General features: G+C 38.9%; 1 protein-coding gene across 2 annotated transcripts in view; it reads right to left on the minus strand.

Annotated features, from left to right (window-relative positions):
- Positions 1–686: 686 nt before the first annotated feature.
- The window catches only part of znf438 (zinc finger protein 438), a 71,419-nt gene continuing 45,309 nt past the window's right edge, over positions 687–26,796 (minus strand). For both annotated transcript variants that reach the window (XM_088919093.1, XM_088919092.1), the window contains 3 exons: positions 12,848–12,939; positions 3,742–5,503; positions 687–2,962 (listed from right to left, as the gene is read on the minus strand). In XM_088919093.1, coding sequence (XP_088775219.1) covers positions 2,350–2,962; positions 3,742–5,503; positions 12,848–12,911 — 2,439 coding nt within the window. In that variant the 5' untranslated portion in view covers positions 12,912–12,939 and the 3' untranslated portion in view covers positions 687–2,349. The remainder of the gene's footprint in view (positions 2,963–3,741; positions 5,504–12,847; positions 12,940–26,796) is intronic.

Below are 26,796 nucleotides of genomic sequence, written 5' to 3' on the forward strand. Positions count from 1 at the left end.
CAGCTATTCATTCCTACTTTGTCCTGTAACCTTTACTGCATATTCTTATAAAATCATATTTAAATCATAAATCACAGTATTTTGCTGTTTTTTTTACCAGAAAGATAAATGGTCATTTTTCACTGTTTAATTATTCCAACTCTCAGATTAAAGAAATACCACTAAAACATTCTTTGAATTACATCGTTTTCACATTGTTTTGTGACTGACAGAATAATTAAAAACATAAGCCATAAAATAGTTTTAAAGAATATTATGAGAGGAAAATGCCTAAGTTTATGAAATTCACAACTCATCTGCAAATTGATATTTGCTAGTCCAATACCTGGAGGATATTTTGGCAGATGATTGTTGTTTCTACAGAGAAACAAGTACTAAATTACTACAGAGAAACTAAAAAAATGTTGTGGTTTGTTACTCACAACTGGCAGATAATTAGTTTTCTGATTTAACATATAAAAGGTTGTTTTTGTTGACCGTATGTTCTAGTTTGACATGGATTGTCCCATACAAATGTAAAGTGTGCTTTCTGTGAATGCAAAATAATGTAATACTTTCATATGTTTACAACACTGACTGGCGTCCACTGCTCCAGGAACAAACAAGCTAGTTGGACTAAAAGATTCATTGTAGATTCACTTCAGACATCACAAAAAAACACCAGAACTAGCAGAGACAAAACAAGCTGCTTTCACTACCACATTTATTTTTTGTTAGATCAAAATATATCCACCCTTCACACCTCAGATATTTTTTTTAGAGAACTAAATTTAGAACATTTTTGATAACTAGTTGGTAATACTTTTAAATGACTACTTTTCTCCCATCACAAAACATATTTCTTTATTGTTAAAAGTTTTGTAACAGTATTGACAATACAGAAAAGATACCAGCAAAACGTCCAAGGCATTTTTGTTGTTTTAGAAACGTCTATGAAAGTCACAAAATAAATTATTAAATAACGGCATCATGGTAGAGACCATACAGAATATCACGATATATTACATATCATGATATTATCAGCCTGATTCTGAAGCACAGAAAAAATGGCTTATTCTGTCAAAGGAGAAACAAATAAACAAACCTCAAAGGGACGAAAGAAATTAATTGCATTTAGAATGACATAAACACATATATACTTCTTTATTTCTTAAAATTATGTAAAACAAATATATTGAAATCAGGCTGGCAAATAAAAAATTGAGAAATAAAATAACCAATTCAAGACACTCTAATACTTTATAAAGCTATTCACACGGAAGGCTTCACACTTACGCTCAGAGTGGTTAGAAAATGAACAAATAACTTTTAAAATGCTCATTTTCATCACTTAAAATTTCCAGATCTCTTCCTGTTGTGTGTAAATTTTCAGATTAATTAAATGCATACTTTAACATGTGTATGCTTTTTTTGTTCTGCTGAGAAACGTTTTGAATTGTGCAATGTGCAACTTTCTTAGAATTATTTACAGTCTTTGTAACAGCTCTGTTATTACCATCATTACTGTAAGGCTGAATGAGACAAAAGGATTCTAGCCATAAAAAAAGAGAGAAAACAGAACAAGAATCTAGATAATTTATTACCTCATATATTCTTTGATACTGAAAAACGCATTGGCAATTTCTGATTGCTGGCAGGTCTCAACGTCTATGAGACTTTAATAATTTATGTAAATTCTGATTAAAGTGCTGCTACAGCCATTAAGATAAACTCACACTGCAGTGTCTTCATTCTTATGTAAAAAAGTATATAAACATATCAGTTTGCTCCTCTCCTTTGCATAAATAAAAACCTTTAATTTTGCAGCTTGGTCATTTTTCTGTACACTATCACAATTAACGTAGCTGTAACACAGCTGTTGTGCTAGAAAAATAATGGCTCGCGAACAAAGAAAAGTGATGATAAGTGGGGTCTCTTGTAACTTTTCTAATTTATTGGGCTCTAAAATGAATATTGTAGACAATGTCAACCACTCAGCATTGTGGGGCTGGGAAGCTTTCAGCTTGGTGCCAAACACACCTCCAGGAGGACATCTCTGATTACATCAAAGAGGAGCTCAGATATGCTCTGGATGCTTTCTAATGTTTCATTGGCTGGGAATTATGAGTTACAATCTTCCTTGTCAGAATTAGATCATTTTTTTATTTAAAATAATTTTAAGGATTAGCATCTTGATAAAACTCCATAGTATCATCTCGTATCGTCTCTAGAACCACCGACAACAGTGTCTGAGCCTAGCAGCATCTAGATAGCGTCTGTAGGATCTCTTTTGTGCAATGAGAACATATTCGCGTTTCAGAAACTCGGGATGTGCAAGCCTGTTTGCACAGGATAAAAACAGACAGCTTCCTATTGCTCCGGATTTTCACTGGAAAGGCCGATTTCCTTCCGCTCTGTAAATGAGCTCACCACCCTCCACAGCGCAGCAGGGCTCTCGCAGTTGTGCTGGCTCCTCCAGTGATCAAACAGCCCCTCTCTGCTGCCCAGAATGCTCGGGCACAAGATGCAGTGGAGAGCTGAATCTGCCACATTCCTGTTGGGCATCACGGGGCTGGTGCTGTGCGGACTTTCCATGCTGTCGGCATCGGGTTTGTCACGGACACACCACTCCGCTTTTGCTTCGGACTTGTCCTGGTGGTGTGAGCACGCGTGTCTCTTCAGTCGAGAGAAGGAGAAGAATTCCTCCTTGCAACTCCCGCACTTCACGAGGTTTCTCTTCTCGTTGAGCTGTCTCCAGTAGTGCGCGGCGTGCTTGACCAGCTCATCCTCTGCCTCCCTGCCCCCTTGCACAACCCCTTCCTTCAAACGTACCTGGACCTCCTCCCCGTGCACATACAACAGGTGCAGCTTCATATCCGCGAAGGTGGGGGTGATGGCCTGACAGCGACCACACTTTATCTGTAGCTCCACGGGTTCCTCCTGGTCCTGCCTCTGGCTGTCAATGGAATCGGAGGGGCTCACCCTGTAATGGAATTGGACATATGAGAAGGCAGAACTGTACACAACCATTTTCTGAAAGCCACCAGGTCAAAAAGGTATGTAAAACTCAAAGAATTACAGCCTAAGCAGAACTTCTGCAGATCTTTTAACTTCATTGATACATCTATTAGGCAGGTAAACCTTATTTTAAAGACAGAATCAAGTAATTTTTTCTTAGATTATTATTTTTTCTTATAGACCCTCCCACACCTCCAGGAGAGAAAATGAGGCTCACAGACCTGCTCCTTTGACACGTCCACCCACACAGCCATTCATCATTTAACACTCAGCAACTCCATAGTGCGGAGGGGCAGCACTGGAGTTGATGAATGGAGAGGGGCAGCAAATGGAGAACAGAGACATCTCTCAGTACAAGCCTGCGGCTGTTATGCAAATCATAGCGGTCACTGCCTGCCAGAACTCCAAGAGGACCCTGTGCAGCTACTCTCACCCCTACCTGTCAGTTGTGCATAGTTCCTTGGGGAATCCTAGTCACTGTCAGTTAGTGACTGCGGGAATTTAATAGAATGGGACATGGTCCAGGCTGTACCTATTGATATCTGGATGATACAATTCAACCTGCACGCCGAGCAGGCAACAAACTCTGAAGAGTTTGTAGCACTAGAGTGTTACAATTAACAGGTTGTTATAAAATGCTGTACTTTAATTGAACAAACCACACAGCACTATATGATAACTCTAGGTTCAGAGTCGGGCAACCGAATAGCTCATAGCTAAAATAATAGTAGCAATAACTCGTACCCCTCTATAACAACATCTTCTTCATGGTGACTGACAGAGGGCTCCACAGTGAGGATAACTTTATGGACCTCCTTCAGGTGGCTGAAGTAAACTCCCACATAGCCGAAGGCTTTCTCGCAGAACTCACAGCGCAGGGTTTTCCTCGGCCGGCCTTCTGTGTGATGCAGCTTCATGTGTGTGCTCAGACTGCCTGAATGAGCATATGTCTTCCGACACACAGGACACACATAGGGCCGGCTGTTGGTGTGGCTGTTCATGTGGCTTTGGAGGTGGTGTTTGAACTGAAAGCAGCGGCTGCAGGTGGGGCACCTGTACAGCGGTTTACTCTCCAGGTACACGTGGCTAGGGTCCGTGGCTTTTGAAGATTCTTGATTTCCGCATGTGAGGTCCAGTTGCTGATAGTCTATAATCTTACTTGGAAGACTTTGGCCTATAAGAAACTCCTGTTCTGGGTAATCAGAAGCTTGGACAGAAGGTAGCCCAACCAGCTGAGGAACAGCCTCCATTAAAAGTACAGGCTTTGGTCTGATGCTGCGATACTTCTTTGAAATGTCTACTACTTTGTCTTTGGGCCCGTTATTAACAGGTGTTACCTTATCTGGAGTTCTCCTCCTAAAGAAAGACAGAGATCTCTTCTTTCTGGCCTCATAAGCTAATACATCCTCTATTGTCTTTCTTTTCCTTCCCCTTTTCTTGCCTGCTGGCTTTTGTAAAGCTGCCAGTTCCACATTTGACAAATTGCTTGCATTACCCTGTAGTGGGTTCTGTGGCAAAGAGTTAGATGTCTGCTTCTGACAAATTATTTGTGTAACTGAAGTATTCGGTACCCTTGTTGCAAGATTTGCAGCTTGCACTGCAGAGCAGCTCTTTTCAGGGGCTTTAGCCATCGGTAAATAGGCATTCTTCACTTTTGAATATGGTGGGATGGGCAGCTTCCCTTTTGGAGGCGATGGGATGATCTGGACAGCCTTGCTGAAGACTGCTGGTGAGAGAACAGTGATGCTACTTGCAGAATGTCCAGCAGGCTTCGAAAGGCACCTCTTCATTTTCTCGCCTTCATCTTCTGTATTTGGGATTGAACCGACGTTGCTTGGTAGCGACGATGAGGTATTTGATTCTCTCCCTACACTGCGTCCAAAATGCAGCATGCTGGAGGAAGCATGGTCTAAATCTACTCTGTCTGACTTTGTAGGTTCTTCTGCCCGTGCTCCAGAATACAAGATGGTGTTTTCCGTCAGCAAGGTTGTGACTGCAATCTCCGATGACCCCGGGTCTATCAGTATAACTCGCTCAGAGCCCTCTGTGGTACCAGCGGGTTCCGAGCTGGGGGTCTTGATGTGGACGGCCTGCTGTGACCGCAGGACTGTTTTGGCAGGTGGCTGCATCTTGGCTAGATGAGTTGCAGTGGCTTTATCCGGGGTGCGCTTGCTTTTCATAGGCTGGTACCTGGGGATGGGCAGCTTCATGTTTTTCGGGAACGTCAAGCCTTTCTGAAGCTGCTGTGGTGACTGGGGCGAGATAGACGGAGGCAAGGCTACCAGGGAGAAGGTACCCTCTTGTCCAGCGACTCGCATCAGGGCGTAGTTCTGAGCTGGGACAATGATGGACTTCGGACTGGCCACTGAGGCCTCAGGCAGAGAAGAACTGGGCTGGCATGAGAGGAGGGCAGGGGGGGATAGGGCAGATGGAGCCTTAGGGGCAATCGTTCTGAACTGGAGGCTCTTAGTCTGGCACGCTGCATTGGATGATGATTTTGGCTCACCTGTCAAACATAGTAAAATGTTATTTTGCTAAAAACTGATTGGCTAACATGGGTTATTAAAACCTCATTAGAATTGCCATGTCTGAATACAAACCTATAAAACAGAAGAAAATTACAAGCAGTACTTTTTGTTTTGCATTTGAGAAGAACACTAACTTTTTAATCATACACAAATTAAAGTTAATTACAGGGTATACGTGTTACGTTTAAACACATTCCTAAAATATAAAGGACAATTTAAATAAATATTGTAAAATCTACAGTTTATAGTTCCCAAATTCTAAAAACATGTTTCAGTTTACTCAGTTATAGCTCAGCTGCAGAGAAAGGCAGCATAATATGACAGGAGAGAGAAAAAAGGGAAGGAAAAGAAGAAGCACCGGGCAAGAGGACTTTGTTCTGATCCGTCTTAGAAGCCAGATTTCAGTAAAGTGACTTGAACCTTGTTTTATAAAATTTAGATTTCTTTTATTGTGCAATCCTCAGGCTAAAGATGTTCTCTCCTAGTTTCATGATGCATTGTTAGAATAGGGAGAGAGGTTCCCATTCACTTTTGGGCAACCAATTTAAAGGAAAGCACATTCAGCACCAGCTCATATTCCTTTCATTTAGGAGAATGCATATGCCTACTGTTCAGTCTTTCAAATTTGGGACGGTTATATTTAATTACTGATTTATTAATTTTTTTTATTTTCTGCTCTTATTTCCAGACACCCCACACTCCCCTAATTAACTACCAGGCTGTTTTCCAGGTAACATAAGTGTTAATTCATAACTGGTTCTTGAGCTGTGACACAGAAACATGGGAACAGTGTCAGGGAGTGGTAAAGGTGAGCCTGTTGTCATGGCTCCCCTTGGAGTAACTCTGTCGTTGGTAGAAGGATGAAGAGATGGGTTGCAATTGTGATTGAAAGCATTGGGAGTGAATGATATTTTGTACTTCTGGCAAAGTGATTTTGTTTAAATAGGAGTGAAATTCTTGTAGCAAGGGGAATGGCAATACCCCCTTTATCACCCCTTCAATTTGAACAATCCTTGAGAGGAAAAACAAAGTTTCTGTATTAGTCCAACAATATGTATAATAACATTACATTACAGGGATAGGTTTTTTAATACTTTGTCACTAATTTTCTAATAATATTGCTGCACACGGGGCAAGTACCTTGGGCTTCACAATTGACTCGACATCTCAATTGCCATTTTTTTTTTACAATAATGTTTAGAGATGCTGTCTAACAAGCTGTTCAGGACTTTGGGCTACTGCAAAAGAAATACAGTCACGAATAAGAGTACCAGAAGGTTGGAAGTATCTGATAGGACCCATCACCTATTTCTGTCCCTACATAAACTACAGTTGGCCGTTCATCGAACCCTTCTGCGCTGTGCTTACTGGTAAATTTGCCTCATAACCTCAGTCCATGTAACAGTATTTCACTGAAGCAGGAATCGGCCTCAGGGCTGGACATTTCATATATACAAGCTATATTTACAGTTAATTTATTGACAGTGTAGTCATGGGCAACTTAATGTCCCAGAACAATATTCTTGTTGTACACTACTAAAGAACAAATACGGTGAGGCCCTGTAAAGAGCACCCTTCAGTACCCCACTGCACAATGTTATACCAGAGATTTTCTGATCCACAGCAAAGTGATCACAATCTGGAAAAGAACCCACATGTCAGATATTTACACCAGATGTGTTGTGAAGTCTCCAAACAGCATGAACATTTTTGTTTTCTTATTGCTAATGCTTTTAACTAAATATGTACCCATTTATACGTCTACTCATTTTACTAAAACAATCTGAGTTAATTGCCTTGCTGGCTGCAGGGTTCAACAGCAGCACCTCGCCTGGTAATTGAACCCATACACACAGGAAGAACATGGAGACTCCACGCAACCTAGTGTCCAGAGTTGAAGTGAGGACCTGGATCTGGGCAGTAGTGCTACCCAGGGCCAGGCCCTGGTTACAGGTGGACTAGGCAATTCTCTAGGTCCAGGAGGCTACCTCAATGTGCAACACATTTTTTTAATCGGCATGTTCAAAGGCGAGTCAAAAATTCCCTCTATTTACTCTTTCATTTGCTGCTGTGGATGATCTTAAAGGAAGTGCAGTCAAGAATCATAATTAAGTAAATATTGTAATATGTTATGTTGGTTTCTGATAAGCCAAGATGTGGAAAACAAATGTTTAAGGGAGGTCAGGGTCCTCTTTCACAAAACAGGTTTAATTAATTAAGGATTTTATTACAGGAATTCAGAAGTTCTGGTTAACTCCATTTCACAAAAGCAAACTCAGGTTCAAGTTATCTGCTGGTATCCAGAAGTAGCTCAGGTTTAAAGTACCTGAATAACTGTGTTTTCACTGCATTTCAGTAGGCAGGGGGGGCGAGCATTAAGTCCTTCATCCATACAAGAAAAAGCACAGAGAATGAACGATGCATCCAAATATTATGAATGCATACAAAAATTGTTCTAATGCAAATGCCACTTCCCTCATTGCACAACACACAAAAACTGTGCAAGTCACAAGGACTCTTAGCCCAAAGAAGGCTCCACGGTCGAAACATTGTGTTTCTTTTCTTATCTTTTCGGCATGGAGTAAATCTTTACTTGTTCCTCTTAGCCTTTTGCACAGTTTGAGTTTCTTTTAACACTGAACTACAAAAGCAGTTAACATTGTATGTGCTTGAGAGATCGTGAGTATAAAGTATATCCTGTCGGCTGAAATGGTATCTTTCAAAATGATCAGCAAACTGTAAAGGGCAGGCAATCTCTAAACTTGGTTTCTCTCCGCAAAGCTCTCATGTCAACTGGATCCCTGATTGGTCTGTGAGTCAGACTCTTAAGCCCAGAGTCAGGTTAAGTTTAATTCAACCTGCCCCCAAGAGGGTTGAGAATAGAGGGCATGTTACTTAAGTTACCGGGTACAATTCAATCCTGCTTTTTTTAAACCAAAAATTCAGACTTTTGTCAACACGTTTACAAAAGTTGTATAAAATCTTGCTTTGTGAAATAGACCCCAGCTTTCATTGGTGTCCTTTCTGGTATTTGCCCAATTGTGTTACAGTAGTGTCTTAGTTGAAGGAAGAAATAAGTGAGTTAACACAGGTTTATTGCTATGACTTTGATGATCAAATGTTGTGATGCTGAAATGTATTAATCTTTCATCACATCTAACATGTAAGGAAACCTTACAATTGACCTTTTACTTGTCTTGCAAACTATGTGCCTACTATGTTATACTGTAGTAGTTTAAAATTAAACTAATGAGCATGAATTGTGCAGTGATTTGACTTCTATCGTATGAAGATGTAATTAATTATTTTCCCTCCAGAAAATCATTTTATAGAACATTTTTCTCCTAAAACGTTGCCATCTGCTCAGCTTTACTGACCTCACCTCATTATCACGTATAATTGTTCATTTCTTACTTAATTTCATATTTATTTCTACAATTCCTTTCTACAAAGGTTTTAATGCAGTCATTTGTGGGTTATGATTCGCTATAATTTTGAAGCAACAGATCCTGTTTCTCTTTATTGTGTTATTAATGTTTCTATTACTTTCAATGTTAAAATATATATATTATCTTTGTAAAAAGTCTGTTTCTTGCTGTTGTTTGTATTTATTATGTGTTCTTCAAAGTTGCTGAATAAATGTTTTCTAGTTACGGTCTATAATTTATTGTTCTAAATAGTAAAACAGGTTTCGGGTGGAAGCTGATAAATAGTGTGCAGTGGTGTGAAAAAGTACACCCCATGAAAAGCTTTGTCTATTTTTACATTTTTGGACAAAAGGATATTTGATCGTCATTTCAACAATACTGATAAAGGTTATTTTAAAAAATAACATTGACAAATCCTGTTTTGCACTCATTTGTACTGTGTAAATCAACAGAAATGCAATTTCCATGTGCAGAAAAAGTTAGTACACCCCTACCTTTATCATTGCATCAAATGCCTAAAATTAGAATGAGGTGCACCAAAACAGGTGCAAATGATTATAAGATCATTAGAGAGTAACTTGGAGGGCACTGCTTTATAAAAACATCAGAAACCTGTGGTCTGGTTTGGTCTTAGCATTTGAGGTGTGGCTACATCATGCCAAGATCAAAAGAGCTCTCTGAGGGCCTCAGAAGAAGGCCATTTAAAGCATTTCCAAGCAATTTGTAGTCAATGACTCCACTGTCTGAAAGATCATCTACAAATGGAGAAAATTTCAAAATAGATGCACAACTGAAGTTTGCCAGACAACACCTAGGTGAAGATCAGGACTATTGAAACAATGTGCTCTGGATGGATGAGAGCTGTTTGGCCACAATGCCAGACATCATGTTTGGCGAAACCAAAACTGCCTTTGACCAAAAGAACCTCATACCACCTGTACAGCACGGAGGTGGAAGCATAATGGTTTGGGGCTACTTTTCTGCCTCTGGGCCTGGCCAGCTTGCCATCATAAAGTCAACCATGAATTCCACATTGTACCTGAGAGTACTTGAGGAGAATGTGAGGCCATCTGTCAAAAAGCTGAAGCTGAACTGTAAGTGGACCTTGCAACAAGACAACGACCCAAAACACTCAAGCAAGTCCACAAAAGAATGGCTCACAAAGAAGAAATGGAGGGTTGTGGAATGGCCAAATCACAGGCCAGATCTTAACCGCATAGAAATGCTGTGGGTGGACTTGAAGCAGGCAGTACATGCAAGAAAGCCCTCAAACATCACACAGTTGAAGGAGTTCTTTAAGGAGGAGTGGGCAAAAATGTATCCGTCAATGTAGGAGACTGATAGGCAATTACAAGAAACGCCTACAAGAAGTGATTTCTACCAAAGGGGGCAACGCCAGCTATTGGGGTGTACTTATTTTTCCCACAGCAGACAATTGCATTTCTGACTTTTTCTGTTATTGATTAAATGATTGCAAAAAATAATTTTCATTGTTATTTGTAATTAGATCACCTTTATCTACCAATACTGTTGAAATGAAGATCAAATATCCATACATGCAAATGTGTTGAAAAACACACACCTATCCATGGGGTGTACTTACTTTTTCCACAGCACTGTACGTGCAAATCGTGATCCTTTCCAAGATCTTACCTAGGGGCCCCCAGAAATCAGCCCTGGTTCTACTGTGCTTCCCGAAAAGATCTCATGCTTGAAAGAATAATATAAAAATGGCTCATAAAGCCGTGCTAACCATAAAATACTTCATACCTGATTATATAATACCAAGTGACAATTTTTATTAGAAAAAGATTACTCACATTACTCGAGTCGATAGCATTACCAGGTACAGTCAATTATTCATTCAGAAGAAAAAAATAAAAAATCCCAGGCCCACTGGTTAGCTACATTCGCTTTCATGAATTAAAATCAATCTGCAGCAGCTGTTCTCACTGTATCTGTCAAGGTATAGTTTTGTCTCAGCAGTGCACTATCAGTCTATTCTCAAAAGGCCTATACTGCCGGTATAAAACACACATAATTATCAGAACAGCAGTTCTTAAATGCGAAGACCACTGATCAGACAAGATCGGTGTTGTAATAATAAACGCTGCCTTGGGCAATGCTCTACACCTGGGTTTAAGATTTCCTCAAATTGTCTTTATTAATTTTCCTGAGGAACTGCATGATTTGTTTCACTTGAAACCCTACACCAGCTATTCCTCTAACAAAGTAGTACAGGAGTTGTTCTCTATCATCGTTAGGTGTACCACACAAAGTAATTTGCATAATAAAGATGTTAACATCTGCTCTGCACTGACTGGTCCCAGGTGCAGGTGTTGCATCATCACCCTGTTGTCAGTCAGCTTCGCAACGTTATTGCAACAGATGTAGACAATCAGAAATGCGCAGCATCCCATGGCGCGGAGCAATGACAATTTGCTGTCAAAACGTACAAGTTGGTTTTTTTTTCTGCACCTGCATTTAATGATAATGATATATGTCCAAAGGGGAGCTTAGCAGAAGCATGAGGTCTGCTGAAACTCATATGAGTGGGGCTAATTGGAGACAGAATCCCAGGCCTACCTCCAGTGAGGGGTTTCACAGAGATAATCTGGCCCTGGAGCTTTACTGCTTAACTTCCTTTCCAGTTACTATTAACAACACACCACCTGTATCATTTATAAGATACAACATACGGTTGAGGCTATAAGCAGGCTTAATGCTGTCATGCTTTGGGAACTATTGTGGCTGACAAAAAGGAGAATGTAGTTGGACTTTTTCTGGCACTTTATTGTTGTAAAAGCAGTGTGTTTTGTCATTGACCAGCACTTCTAAAAGTTAAATCCCTGGATGAAATGATTACACACAAACAAACAAACACACAAACAAATAAAGTTTTGCTGTACTTTTAATCAGGTTATATTAATCTTTTATAAAGCGGGTCACTGAGACTTAAATTAGGTCTAAAATATACAACGATGCAGAACAACCTAGAGTGGCAAACTTCTCTTGGCAATGTAAGCCTCACTGGATAACATCTATTAAGGAAACAATATTCCATGCAGCTGTATTTCTATTGCTGCTTTCAAATCCCACGATTTACTATATTTTCAAACTGTATTATTTCTGAGAGTATTTTGTAACAATGCATCCCATTTGAACAAAGTCTCAATCAGTTCATTTGAACAAAGTCTCAATCAGTTCAAAATATATAAAACAAAAGAATGCTGTCTCAACTGGTATGTAATCTCCAACATTATCTCCTGAGAGATACGTTGAGCTCCCAAGCAGAGTGTCTGGAAATAACAGTTGGCAATCTACCCACACCCACCCTGAAGAGGTGTCACACTGACATTTACAGAGCTTCGCAGCACAGTGCTTATTGGGACAGGGCCATTTCTATATCTATAAATCTTTAAAAATTGACCCAAGAGCAGAGGAGAGCATTAAAGAGGCAAAGGGCATGAAAGTAAACAAGCAAACTGAGACACAGGTAACGGTGTCTATTAAATGCATATTTTTGGCGGCTCTTAGACCTTTAAGCATGGGGGTTTATCCATCTGGAAAACAATGTGATCCAGTCAAATGCTGACACCACCAATCTGTGCTGACATCCTTGCCTGTTCTCACATTTGCCATTCTGTGGAGAACTGCGCTTCAGAGAGCAGCCCAGCCATGCAGCTGTAACACCTGTGTCTGACACTGCAAGGTGTAAACTGGAATTGTTCAATATCTGAAGTCTGAAAAGGCTTAGCAATATTTTAAAGATTACGTTTTTCTCTATATATAGATATTCACAGTTAGATTTATTTTTTTTATTCTTATGTTTAAGTAGTCTTTAATCTTTCCTACTAGATAAAATACCCCCCAACTGCAAATATTAGTACTTACTGGTATTGAGCACTGGCACTTTCAAATTGATATGATTCATTTTTAGCTCTTGGCTTTTCATCATTTTATCTTCTATAGTCGTGTCATTTTTCCTATAATGGAAAAAAAAACACAACATAGTTTTAATTAAACATCCATATTAAATCAGCACAACGTGCATTAGCTTAAATTTCCAGCACTGTTACTTTAAAAAGGTGCATCTCGAGCAAAGTTACTTTCTATCCCATCAAAAAACATTTAACCCAGCAGACTTCAAGCCCTCATCATCTCCAGTCCCACTCCGCCCACCCTGAATTCCAATCGTGCCCCACAAAACAAAATTGGACAGTTGGAACAGACGCACCCTGAAATAAGGTGATACATAACCTTACATCAGTACCAGCATAAACCCTCCCCCTCCCCCCACAGACACCATGGGTCGTAGCAGCAGAGAGCTCTGGGGCAGAGCAGTGGCTCTGTGGCTAAGGATCTGCGCCTGTTGCTGTAAGGTTGCCAGTTCAAATCCCGCGGCTGGCAGAGGAATCCTACCCCGTTGGGCCCCTGAGCAAGGCCCTGAACCCCAACTGCTCCGGGGGTGCCATATAAATGGCTGATCCTGCGCTCTGACCCCAAGCTTCTCTCCCTGTCTGTGTGTCTCACGGAGAGCAAGTTGAGGTAGGCGAAAAAAGACAAATTCTTAATACAAGAAATTGTATATGGCCAATAAAGTGATCTTATCTTATCTTAAATGAAGTTAGGCCGAGATCCAGTAATGCCAGGAGAGTGAATGCAGAGGCTCCTAAGGCTCCTTACCTGACCAGTGAATTAAATATTTATCTGCCTCTGGGAAAGACCAAGTTTAGACTCATCATCTAGCAAGAGTACCTTGGAAGAACATGTCATATTTAGAATCATGGAGAAAAAATTAGTCACCTCTAGACTCTCCCACAACATGAAAAAAGATGCAAAGAGCGCACTCTGGACAGACATAGCTTCATATGATTTTGACTACGAGCAGTCAAATACAGTTAGTAAAGAACATCTAAGTGCATTATTTGAAGATTAGGATTTCTGGAGGTAGAATATGTATGATCCATTTTTTTTTCCAGAAAATAGTGTCATCTACAACCTTGAAGTACTCATTCCAGATTATAACTCTTGGTAAGGGTTTTGTATGTGGCATGCAATAAAAAGACAAATAGAGGAAGCTTGTTTGAAACATATTGTGTGAACAGACAACTGCACTCCCTAATAGGGACACTGCAGGCATATTTTCTAGAACAGTGGTTCTCAAAGTTCTATGGTCCGCGGACCACTTACACCAAGTCACAGATGTGGTGGACCATCTATGCCTATGTCCACTTCTTACCCTGTAAAAATCATCACCTATTAATGTACTAAAAATAACTAATATTGAATTAAATTGTATGAAAAGTACTAATATTTTTACAAACAATGCTGCATATGTTGCAAATGCTATTACTTAAAAAGTTAATGTGAAGAATGGAGCTGTTTTTGTTGAGCAATCAGAGAAGTTTAGTCTCATGTCCAGACGTAGATGAAGACATCACATTAAGCACACCTTCTACATCCACATCACATTTTTCAAGCTGCTGGAATTTGAATTTCAGCACTACTGGTATGGTTCACAAATTACCTCACTTGCATTTTCACTTCTATTCTCCATCTTACTCACACTTGCGCTGTCACTATCATCGCTATATTTGCGTTTCAGAGTCTCATTTTCAGTGGGTGACATCATTTCATTCATGGTGCATAAATATAAAACACTGAAGCAGTAGGCACTGCTGGGGAGAATGAAGAGGCGAGGTGGTCTGCCATAACTCAAGCTTCATTAAAACACAAAGGCAACAGAAGGGTACAGCCAAGGAGAATGAATGGAAACTTTGCCCTTTCGGCAGTCCCTCAAGCCAGCCAAGCCTACAACTAGGCTGGTGCTCGCTCCAGTACTGGCACACACAGTCCCCTTAATGGCTGGTGAAACCCTGATACCTAGACCCAACACACAAGTCCCTCCTCCCACTATTTACAGCTTGCAGTTCTTAACAGTGCTCCTAAGGGGAGCCCCTTCGTAGCAGACACTACAATATTCTTTCATCTGACTTAAACAGAGTAGACTTGCTTTAAAAAAGATGATTAGGTCGGCCCGCGGACCACCTGGCGCACGCCCCCAGATCACTGGTGGTCCGCTGACCAAACTTTGAAAACCACTGCTATAGAACATTGATGTAAGTACAAAAAGAGTGAGCCTAGAAGTTTGTATTGAGATTGCAGGTCCAAGAACAAGTGAAGAATATCCTCATTAAAGTATCTACTAGGAGATGAATACCTTTGTCACTCCAGTACAGAATAAGGAGAGAAAGGAGAAATGCAGATAAGAAGTCTGTGCTTATAGAAATAGAGAACAATGGGTATGCCATGTCATGAGTATTTCTATTGTAGAACTAATAACTAGTTTGAACTATTATTTAAAGGAACTTTGAACGTATACCTAAATAGACCTTCTTATGTTTATAACTTATTGCGGTTGTCCATGCCATCTTGCAATTTAAGATCTTGGACTTTTTTTTAGATTGAACATTCTAAGATGAAATTCCATCTTCAGGTGCAAATCATGTCACTTTATCACTGTTAATCACTGTTCTAGATTTGTACTTCAAACAATCCACCTTCTGTTTCTGATGGTATTTTAAGTGTTATTTTTTATTCATGGCTTCAGAAGCACCATCAGCTCTGAGGAATAGGGATTCACTGTCCAGCTCTGACCAATCAGCTGATTCTCTGCTACATAGCTGCAACCCCAGTATCCCTTCTAATGAGTGATGAGCATAACCACTACAGACATTTGAATTATTCTTGTTTGTATGCTATGATTGAACATGTTTTTATACGTAACATGGTCTGAATGGCCACCTCTTATTAGAAACATTTCTTTTGACCTTATATTCTTATCACTAGTCTTTTGCTCACTGCCATGTAAAAAAGCAAGGGAAACCTCAATTATTAAAAAGCCACAGAAACACTGTATTATTTCATCTAAAACAAGCTTTATTTGAAGTTATGTTGCTTAGGCAAATAAGATCCATAGAGAATCCCTTTCCTTATTGCTTCCTCTTTGTTATTAAATGGAGATTTAACCAGCGTTAGGAGAACAGCGCATTCTGAAAAGGATTTAGAGTGTAATCTCATGCTTCTTGGAGCAGTAAATCAGTCAGGGAGAAAATGAAATCAGTGCTCAAAGAATTATTCTTCACTACTCAGCTGTGAAAAGAGGGGGAGGAGACAGGATGTGATCTTCAGTAACACATTAACAGAAAATATTGATATTTGAAAGATACATGTGATAAAAATAAAGATCTTAGTAACTGCATTTAGAGTCAACCATACCTATAAGGCAAGGACTTAAGGTGGTTAACCACCTTCGGAATTATTTAGGTCACCCTTTGTGATGTTGTCTGCACCTAAAATATGTTCATATTCAAGGGAATAAACTGTCTATTTAATCATGAGCTTCAAGAAACAGCAAAGAAACAGAAAATGTAGTGTTATGGCAAAAAGGTCAGTCAAACTAACATTTCCTTTTGGACCGAAACGTAGGTTTCAAGTTTAATGGTAACAAATCGCATATGTTAAACATATCGACTTTCTTGAATAGGTGCAGGGATCCCTTGAAAGATTATGAATCGTGCGTGCTGGGGCATGGGGTCAGATGTAACTATATTCTACGACCGAAGTTCCACTCTTTTAGTATTGGCTGATTCTATCAGATAAAGTCAAGCAAGCAAAATACGCAGGCTGAACAGCTAAAGCATGCGGACTAGAGCAAAGATTAACGATAAGTCTATAAGTTAGAATAAGAATTAGAAAGAATCCTTTTGAACCAGCGGTGACTCAGTGTCTGTAACCCGAAAAACATGGCGGAGTGAATAGAGAAACAACAAACACTCTGAAGAATTGTGTATCCACACCCACTGCAGGTAATAGATAAGAAATAACAAACATTAATGTACAAGAAGAGCAGACGATATTCAATTCACAGTTAGCAATACACCTGGATAACAACAATATGGAACAGATGAGTAAATAATGTGGGTATAAATGTGCAGATGAATACGTGTGAAGGACCTAATGACAGGTCATGTACCAAAAAGATAAGAGACAGCCCTTTGGCACAAGCAGGTTAATCCCGAGCTAATTCTAAAGCATTTGCAAAATATGAGTAGCAAGTGAGTACAGTATGGTAATTCTTAAACTGACGGGTTTAAAAGTAAAACCTTATTGCAACAGAAAGACATTTAAGACTCAAAAAATGCAAAATAATTTCATTCTTTCCCAAATAAACAGAGGTTGGAGAGAACAAAGAAGCCTGCAATAGTCAATGTGACAAAAGCATTTATTTGTACAATTTCACTGAAAGAGTGCATGCATTCTTTAGCTGTATAACAGTATATACAGTATATTTATTTCCTCTGCTAGTCTTGTGCTGGTTTCCAGAATTACGGTTTTCTTACTTAAGAAAAGGTTAAAAACAAAAAGATGTTATCTGGCCTATTTATCTTGTTTGGCTTCTAGCAACTAATTGATCCAAGAATCTTATCTAGCCATTTCTTATGAGAGGCCAGAGCACTAGCTTCAACAACATGAAAATCAATTCCTCCTTTTCTCAGATTTATGCATTTCCCCTTAATTTCTGTTTTTAGTCCTCTGGTTTGAATTTCACTGTAGATTTTAATGAAACCCATTGGTTTTGCCCTTTGTTTTTGTCAATGCTGGTGAGGATTGAGAATACTCGAATCAAGTCCCCTTATCTTCTATGTTCAAGCCCCAAAGGATTCCATTCTTTTAAGTTCCTGTAAGACCAGAAATGTATCTAGTCACTCTCGTAACACTTACCAGCATCAGACATAGGGAGTGGGCAATCAGAGGCAGGTCATGCAGACAAGAAATAGTTAACAAGGTCCAGATGATTGAAGTAGTTGCCAGGCACTGTGAAATATACTCCCTAATCACCGATCCAATGTACCGTGGATGGAAGAGGTGGATGGAAGGGTGCCTTCTTCTAATTGGTAAGGATTCCTGTCTGGCTAAGACAGCCACTCTGTCAGACTATAGTCAAAAGACCCAGTAACTCCAAATAGGGCAATTAATGGTGATGACTCAAGGGAAAGTTGACAGATCCAAGTAAAAGTTGTAAAAATAAAAGGGATTTCAGAAAGAAGGAATGCTCTGCCAAAATACACCAAAGCTGACTGAGAAGATAAAGCTGCCAGGACATGTGAAATCTCGTGTTACTGTATCGGTACATAAGTGTGGTCCAAAACGTACCTGTTGGACGCCTACTTGCTGTACTGGTGACAGCTGCCAATGTCACAAATGTGTCAGCGTGCACGCACGTAGTAGCAAGGCTGACAGCATCGGTGCAGGAATATTTGTTTAACCTCTTCTAAAGATCAGTTACAAAAAGAGACAGATTTCTAAGAACTATAAGGAGACAAAACCTTTAAAATCATCAATGCCAAGATAAAAACACCACGCCAAGCCCAGAATCTGAAAACAGAGGCTCATTTCAGCTTCATTTCTGGAAATCTAATTTCTGGATAGAAAAGCATGTGTGGGAAGTTGAACCGTGTTTAGAAAATCCTGCAAGAAACTGAATAGCTCCATCTAATCAGTTACTTACAGTAGGACTCTAACGGGAAGAAAACACAGAGTACAAGAGGAAACTGGGAATGGGAACTAGAAAAAGGAGACACCACATTACACAAAGATTTTGTGCGTTTTGAGCAGTCTGCCCAGCCAGACTATAGGACAGAAGATGATTCACTAGAATCTTTCAAGAAAACACCTGGGGCCTATTGCACAAAAGTGGTTTAAAAAAAACAGGTTTAAGTTATCTGGTTTGAGTTAACTCAACAGTATTTAGAACTTCAGTTCTGAATTTGCATTTAGCAAGGCTAAATGGAGACAGAATATAAATTAATCTAAGTAACTAAAGCAGAACTAATGTTTCTGTGTTGCTTCTAATTTAACCACACGGTTAATAAATATTCTATTACAGATGTGAGTCTGTTGTAAGGGTAATCTCTTAATCTACTATGTCAAATATGTCATTAAAAAAACTTGTGAGTTCCAGGGAAGTAATGTGGTAGATAGCTGTAATGCATTAGTACTGTATATCCTGAATACTTCTAAGCTGTAAACAGCTTTGATTAGAGTTTAAAATGTATGCAAGCACAAAATCACTTTGATTTTATAAAACACTCCTGCACACCACATTTAAAACAAATGATGCTCTATTCAATTCACCACTTAATTTCAATTCCTGGCAAACTGAGCATGGTCATAATTAATAGACATATCAGGAAAGGTCCATATTTCATGACAGGACTCCATCGGTGCAGATAATTAGCTTTATTTTCCATGATAAATATATATAGGGGCTTTTAAATAGCACAATATTCTTCATAGCTGTTAACTGAAACATTACTGCATATTATTATAAGTGATTTCCACTAATAAGATGGAAAAAAAGGCATGATTATCTGGGCTGCATATTCAGTGCAAATGAATAGATACAGTTAATGTACTATTGTAATACCTACAGAATTATGATAAAGATTGTTAGTCTTGCAATTGGGGCACACTATTACTGTGTTTGTGTTTTAAAGGTCAAATCCATCGACGGAGAGACAAAATAACTTGCACAGGATGAAACTGGATAGTACTATAATCATTTAATATTTCTGCTCATGAAAGGCCCTTTTTCACCATTGCAACAGCAACACCTGTAATTCCCAGTGAAAAAAAGTGAAGCCATTTTAAAGGTTCTTCAGTTTTTAAAGTCAAAAGTCATCAAACTCATTTCAGCATGAGTTACTACTCATTGTGGCTTTCAACCTTTTACCTGCAAGTTATCATACAATTTTTTAAACCACATTTGCACAACAAATTATTTAAATATTTAATATTTAATATTTAAAGCCCACAATAAAATTCGAGGATCAATTAGGTAAGTGCTAAACAATTAAGTTCAGAAAAATGGCATCCTCTCATATATATAATTGTTATGTTGTTGTGTTGACATATGCACCACTGCAGATAAGGCTGCCTGACTGTGCAGTCAATGGTAAAAAACAGAGGCACTGCTCCCCTTTAATGAGTTTCTGGGACTGTTTATTGTTCCCTACTGTCAGCTGAAATATAGTCACACCGATATTTAAGACAAACCACACAAAATACTGATTTCTCATTTTATACATATTGACTTAAATCTTGATAATACTGCATGTTAATAGTCATTTCGACTAATGGCTGCAGCAACCAATGTAAATGAATAGAAGATATTTCATAGTACTGTGCTCAAAAGATTACTACGATCATTTATCCATCCAGACGTTGTAATGCTTTGTGCACTCAGTGCACATGATATGTCTAACTTAAAACCTGATGTAATCTCTTTGGGACACAAGACAGTTATAGTTGAGCAACTTTTAGAATTGCTTTCCTTTCTGTCCTTTACAGAGGATATAGTCTTTACATGCCCAAACTTTTACAATAAGAAAATCGTCAAATAAAACAGTGAACAGGTTTTTCCTAAAGAAGCTGCTGTAAATTAAATAACTACTGTATGTGTTTTCAGGATTTACGAAATAACTGTGTCAGCATGTGTAGGTTGCAAAGGAACATGTAACATAGGACATCACTGGATTGAATTCAATACTTCTGCACAATATGAGCTCATATAAAACATCATAGACATGAAACGTTAACTTACTTTCATAGAAATAACTATAGGTATCCATGCTATATATGCAGTATAGTGCCTAATTACACTCAATATCTGTGTATGCATATTTATTATTTGCAGAACTGACAAAAATATGTGTCTATCGCACTACATAGCCACAAACATCCATGAATAAGAGCACCTTCTTAGTTTCAGAGTTTTCTGTGATATGTAAAAGGCTATCTCACATCCTAGATTACATTTCTAAATGAGAAAACCTTAAAGATGTGAGGTAGTTTGCAAATAAAATGCCATTTGCCTGGGACTTTCCTCTTTTGGCCATTTTGTCTGAATGAACACTGTTCACATCACATCACTCCTACATTGATGTTCAGGACTCAAGGTATCGAAATACAGTACCTTCCAGCAAGCATATGAAAATATGTGATCATCTCCACTTGGACTACAGCTAATCATCAGCACACAGAAAAAGGAAAATAACCAGTGAAATGATCAAATAAATTATAAATTTGACTTAAACTGATAGGCAATCTCTAGGGAACAGATACTGATGAGAAGACTGGAAATTCACCATGTGAAAGGGGACAGTATAGAAGCTGTACATTTTCTAGAATGACTGATGAAGTGCTGGGATAAAGGACAAGGCTTCAAGACTTCACTGTAAAACTAAAAAGATAGTGATTTCCTAGTGGATTTTTTCACTTCAATGGTGGTTTCAGAAAGTCAGGTGTTTGTCTTTCAGTATATTTATAAAATATTCTTACAATATTTCTATCTGTTTATTCTCAGAAAAATTCATTATTAAAGTAAAATTCATTATGTAAAATTAACATTACCTACACATTTAAATTAATATTTTAGGTCAGTATACTAAAAAAGTCTGAAAGAACACAACTGGGAAAGTGAAATCATATTTACACTATACCTGGTATTCACTTAGTAAAAATAAGTATTTCTCACAACTTTTATGATGAAGACATTTAATCATAATAAGAACACAGCACCCTTACGAAGGGCCTTATGAAAACATCTGCTTTTCAGTCCTAAGGTAATTATAAGCAAACCCAACACAGGAATTTTCAGGTCTGTGTAGGAAGCAAATTTCTAGTCCCGAGCGTATTATTTTTCTAGTTTTATCAGATGCATGTTGCAGTTAGAGATGAAAGGATAAAAACATTGCACAAAGAGACAAGTTTTCCCCCCACTCTTTCTAAGCGTGCAGCTGACAACGCTGATCTTTGTAAATAAACAGAACTCTATGATGCTAATTAACCTAGTGTAGGGAGGACTATGTTCAAAGCTTAGTGAAAGGCGATCAATGAAACAAATGGCGAAAAGGATCAATAGAAATGTGAGCCTTGAGAAATGTACTTGTTATTCATGGAAACTCTCAGCTCTTAACATTTAGCATGTGGGATTTAGAAGTTCTGCTACGATGAAGTCTCAGTTTTTTGGGTTCCAGTAAAGCGTGCATGTTTTGAATTACGATTCAGGTGTTAGAAGCCTGGTTTCTGGACTACCATTAACACTGAATATTCTGACAGAGGACTGCTGTGGTCCTATAAAGATAGATTTATTGTTAGAGATAAGAACATTTACAAGAACAAGTGTTACAAAGAAGAGGAGGTATTAGCAGAGGTAATTTGAGGAGTAATTCTGCTGACTGTGATCTACACAAAAGAAAGTCTAAATCACACTTTATATATTATATTTGGGTACTACATTGCTCAAACAAAACAAATGACTGATCCTGTTTTAGCTTTTGCAAATTTGTATTATAGGCAGATATAAGGAAAGATTGGGAGGTTAGTATTACTACTTCACAGCAACACATGATATTGTGAATCTGTTTTGATCCCGCTGCTCGGTGGGTCTAGCAGTGGATCGGGAGTTGTATAGAAGAACCCCCTTGCTGGGTGAGAGACAGATGAAACTCAGGCGAACTGCGTTGCAAGTGCATTGACGAAGGTCGCAGTGCAGTGCTGCTGGCAAGCAGGGGTTCAAAGCCTCAGGTGAGATGGTGGTGTAGCAATCAGGGGTTCAAAGCAGAGATCGCAGGCAGAGACACAGCTCTGTAGTTGTGCAGCCAGGCAGCAGTCACAGAGCTGCTGGCTCGCCACTGAGGTGGACACAAGGGAAAGCACTGGAGAATGATCCAAAACAGGGTGAATCCAAAACAGACGAAAGGTCCTAGCACTGGGTCGGTCAATGCGGGTTGCACAAGGGAGATAATTATGAAGCAAGGGGGAGATCCAGTAATTGTGGTCGAGAGAACAAGCAAGAGTCAAGCCCAGTCAAGAGAAGAAATCAAAAACGCAAGAGCTTGACTCTTGCTTGTTCTCTCGACCACAATTACTGCATCCCCCTCTTGCTTTATTATTGCCTCCCTTGTACAACCCGCATTGACCGATATGAAAGGGACAAACTTGGGAGGCTTAGAGTCCAAACTCTATAAACTCAGACCCCACAGCAGATTCCTAGCAGCCAGAATGGTAATTGCCTCCAGGTGATCCAAGTCTCCCGTCACTTGGTGTTCATGGCAACCGGTTCTGAGTGACAGGTGGCTGGGGTGGACTGGATGCCACTCCCCCCACCCCCACCCCCCTGCAGAGCAGCAGCCGGGGCGAGCCTGATGGTATTAAAACAAATCTCTTTCCCCAAATTAATCCTTACATTGCGGAATCTGTATTTTACCACAAAGGAGAAAAGTATGACTGCTTGGGGACAGCAAAAATTACTTTTAGTTAGTTTGTCCTGCCTTACCATGAAGCGTTCAGAAGTATTCTAAAAGACAACACACAAAACACTGTATATAGGTACTGTATCAGTGTATCATCAGTTGAGAATTCAAGGAATGTGACTGTCCAGGTATTGTGTAAAATGCATGATGCCTGGTAAGTTCTCAATACTTACTTTAATAATAAAGAAAATACAAAGGATTTGTAAAACCCAGGAGCAAAGCTATTTTTATCATCCTTCAGAACTAAGTATAACCTTGTGGATTAGTCATATTCCTTATATAACACAAAATAGCCTTAAGAATCTCTGTTGTGCACCTAGTCTATCTTCTTGTGTTCTCCAATTACTTGAAATATACAAAAAAGTGTATGTCAAGTTTTCAAATTGGGTACAGCTTTTATTGCTGCTGAATAAGATAATTATATATATTACAAGTAAGGTTAATTTCAGACTCATAATCTTACATTTGCAGTAGGTTTCAGGTGATGTGTATCCAGTCTTGTGTTATAATGGTACTGTATCTGCAGTATATTATATACCCACAAATTCTGGGTGTTGGTATATCAACTGATGTCTTGATGAGGGGAACCTATTAAAATCTTAAATGCAAGATGGCATTCTCCGCCCTGTCCTTCATTTCCAACCTGTATGTTGTTTTATGTACTAGTCACTGTAAACACAGTATTTTTGTGTTTTATTCTTAAATTATGGCTAAGTGAGCAAAAATGGAAGCATTACAATCTAAATGTATGTCTCCTTGTGAACTACAAGGTTAGTAAAACTCCTTATGATTACAGGAAAGTGTTTATTGATCATATTAAATGATCTCTGATAAAAGTCAGAACAAACTTAGCTATTTTTGTTTTGAAAGATAATGAAAGCAGTCTGGCCTGAGGATCACTGTTCTTTTATGAAAGCTTTCGTCTGAATCACGGAGAGTGATGCAATATATTTATTTATTTTGGGACACTAACTAAGCTGTCCCAAGAGCCGAGGGTCCTACAATCTGGATCAAAGTCAAGCTACAGTCACTGCAGTCACACAGGTAGATGTATTAGAGAAAGTGTACTTGTTCTCCTGGTTCACCATCAGGCCTGAACAAAGAAAAGAGCTACTCAAACACTTCGCAACTCATAAGCGAAGCTTTGGGGAACATACTGTATAAACTCAGCTGGGATCTCTTGATACTTCTCAATAATTTTTTGAAATGATGTCCATATTGTGCACAAGGTGGTGGCCCTTTAGTCAAATATTACAGTTGGTACAAACTATACAAATTTATATGTACTGTATCAAGAATGCACTGAGTTCAGCGGTTAAAAAATCGCTAACTCTAAATGAAAGTGTCTTAAGCAATTAGATCTGTATAGTGCATGCCACAGGAGATAACTGGATTTTTTAAAATAATATTAAATGCAATGGCCAGGGATACTAGATGCAGCAAAGAAAAATCAAGATTAAACCCAAGTCAGCTATGAAGATTACACTCACAGATGAGACCATAAATATCTTAAGATAGTGAAGAAGACCCTGTGCATTTACCTGCTTTATTGCTGTTGGAAATTGATTGAAGTCTAAAGTCAAAAAGCTAACGTGATACAAAGACAGACTGTGCTTTAGCTGCTTCCTAAACCTGCCCTAAGTGATTATGTATTAGTTGAGCAAGTACTTCTCATTCTCATGCTTCAATTTTCTCCTGAGAGACGACTTCGCTCAGGGGTTTATGTACTACTTAAAACGAGCAACTTTGAAAATTGACGGACACGTTCAAAAAGCAATATACATTTTAAATGGATGAACAAATCCACAGACCTATACAGTTAAAAAAGACAAGTTTGTATCTGAGGCTTTCAACATGTATGAAAACATGTTTTTCTACACAGATAATAAGCCTTAAACAAAATCAAGATTGTACAGTCAGTTCTTTACCCATGAAGAAAAACAAGTCCAAGATACTTCCATCTATTTGCACAACTACAATTCAATATGATGGAATACTGCTTAAATGTGTAATACAATAGGAAACCTGTATTAACAGAAGTGACTGGAAGTTGAGATCCCTTTCCTGGGAGAATGTTATTGAATTTAACTGAAGCAGTAGAATAATATACCAATTTTTAGGGAAGGAAAACTAAAATCCATCAATAGGCTGAAAGGGTCACAATGCTAATTAGCTGCAGCTCTCAGGTCTTCATTGGGCATAAAAACCTGGGAAACACTGTCCGAGAGTATCAAAGGGAATTCTGAGAATAATTACCATAGTTAGTACGGTAAAGCTGTTAAATTAACCAGACATGACCTTCAGCAAATTTAATAAGGCACTTCTTTCTTAAATTGGAAAAAGCTGCAGGGGTAAAAGCAGACTTGACTGTGAAATCCATCGGCGCTTGTAGTTTGCTGCTGCTAACTGGCAACACCATAATCTTAGGAGCCTCACTGACAGAAAATTAGGCATCTGGGACGGCCTAAATTTAAAGAACTTAAGACTTTAAATGTTACTTCATAAGTGCTGCCATCTCAGTGGTTTATGTCTGTGTTCTGCACTTGAGAGAAAGGTCATGTGGTTGATTCACAGCTCTTAAGACTGCAGGTAATATAAGAACAAGTGAGCGATCTTGATGGGTCACAGCTGAGGGGCTGCCTTTGTCTCCAGGGCAGATGACATGCTTATGAAGTAGCAGCCCCTCCCTGACTATAGCTTTGTCTCCAGGCCTAGTTGGAGAACAAATTGTTCGAAGGAAGAATTAAAAAAAAAAGAACTATATTTCATTATTATGGAGGTTGCCAACAAAACAGGATGTAGGGTAAAAAAAAAAGGCCGGTACAGTTTGCCTGGGTAACTACTACACGACGCATGTAAACGCAATAATAATTTAGGTTCCTTTGGTCATAAAATAAGTGGTGAATTGCTGAGGTGCTGTGAGCTTGGGGTGTCACCAGAGAGAGCTGAATCCCTCTTCCAATCAAGGCCACGTCACTGGAGGAATAAGGCTGGATCGCTGGGACAGCAGCCTACAGTAAGGCTGCATCAAGGGCCACTGCAGTACTACCCACAGGCAAGCCCAAACTTAAAATAAGTACCACTTCCAAAGTTTCAAATTATAATAAAAGTCATAATTATAAAGCACAATGCAAGTATTGAAGTTTCCAGAATTATTTCAGAATATTATTTCCATGGAGTATCATGGACGGAAAAAAAAAACTGTGATCTATAAAAGTATGACCTGGCGTTAAGCTACATTCGGTGATGTAAGAAAAGGGCAAAAGATTTTTATATAAAACAGCAGTGACAAATTGGAAAGATTATGGCTTTAATATACTGTAGTAACGTGACTTCCATTTATCATACTGAAGGAGACATGTACATCATAGAATAATATTTTTTTAATAACTGAAACCATCGAGACTTAACCTTCAACAACCAGTAGGAGTAACCAAATGTCTTACATGTCTGTTGCTTCCA

Source organism: Atractosteus spatula, chromosome 6 (genome assembly GCF_055471065.1).
Source record: "Atractosteus spatula isolate fAtrSpa1 chromosome 6, fAtrSpa1.hap1, whole genome shotgun sequence".
Taxonomy (NCBI): domain Eukaryota; kingdom Metazoa; phylum Chordata; class Actinopteri; order Semionotiformes; family Lepisosteidae; genus Atractosteus; species Atractosteus spatula.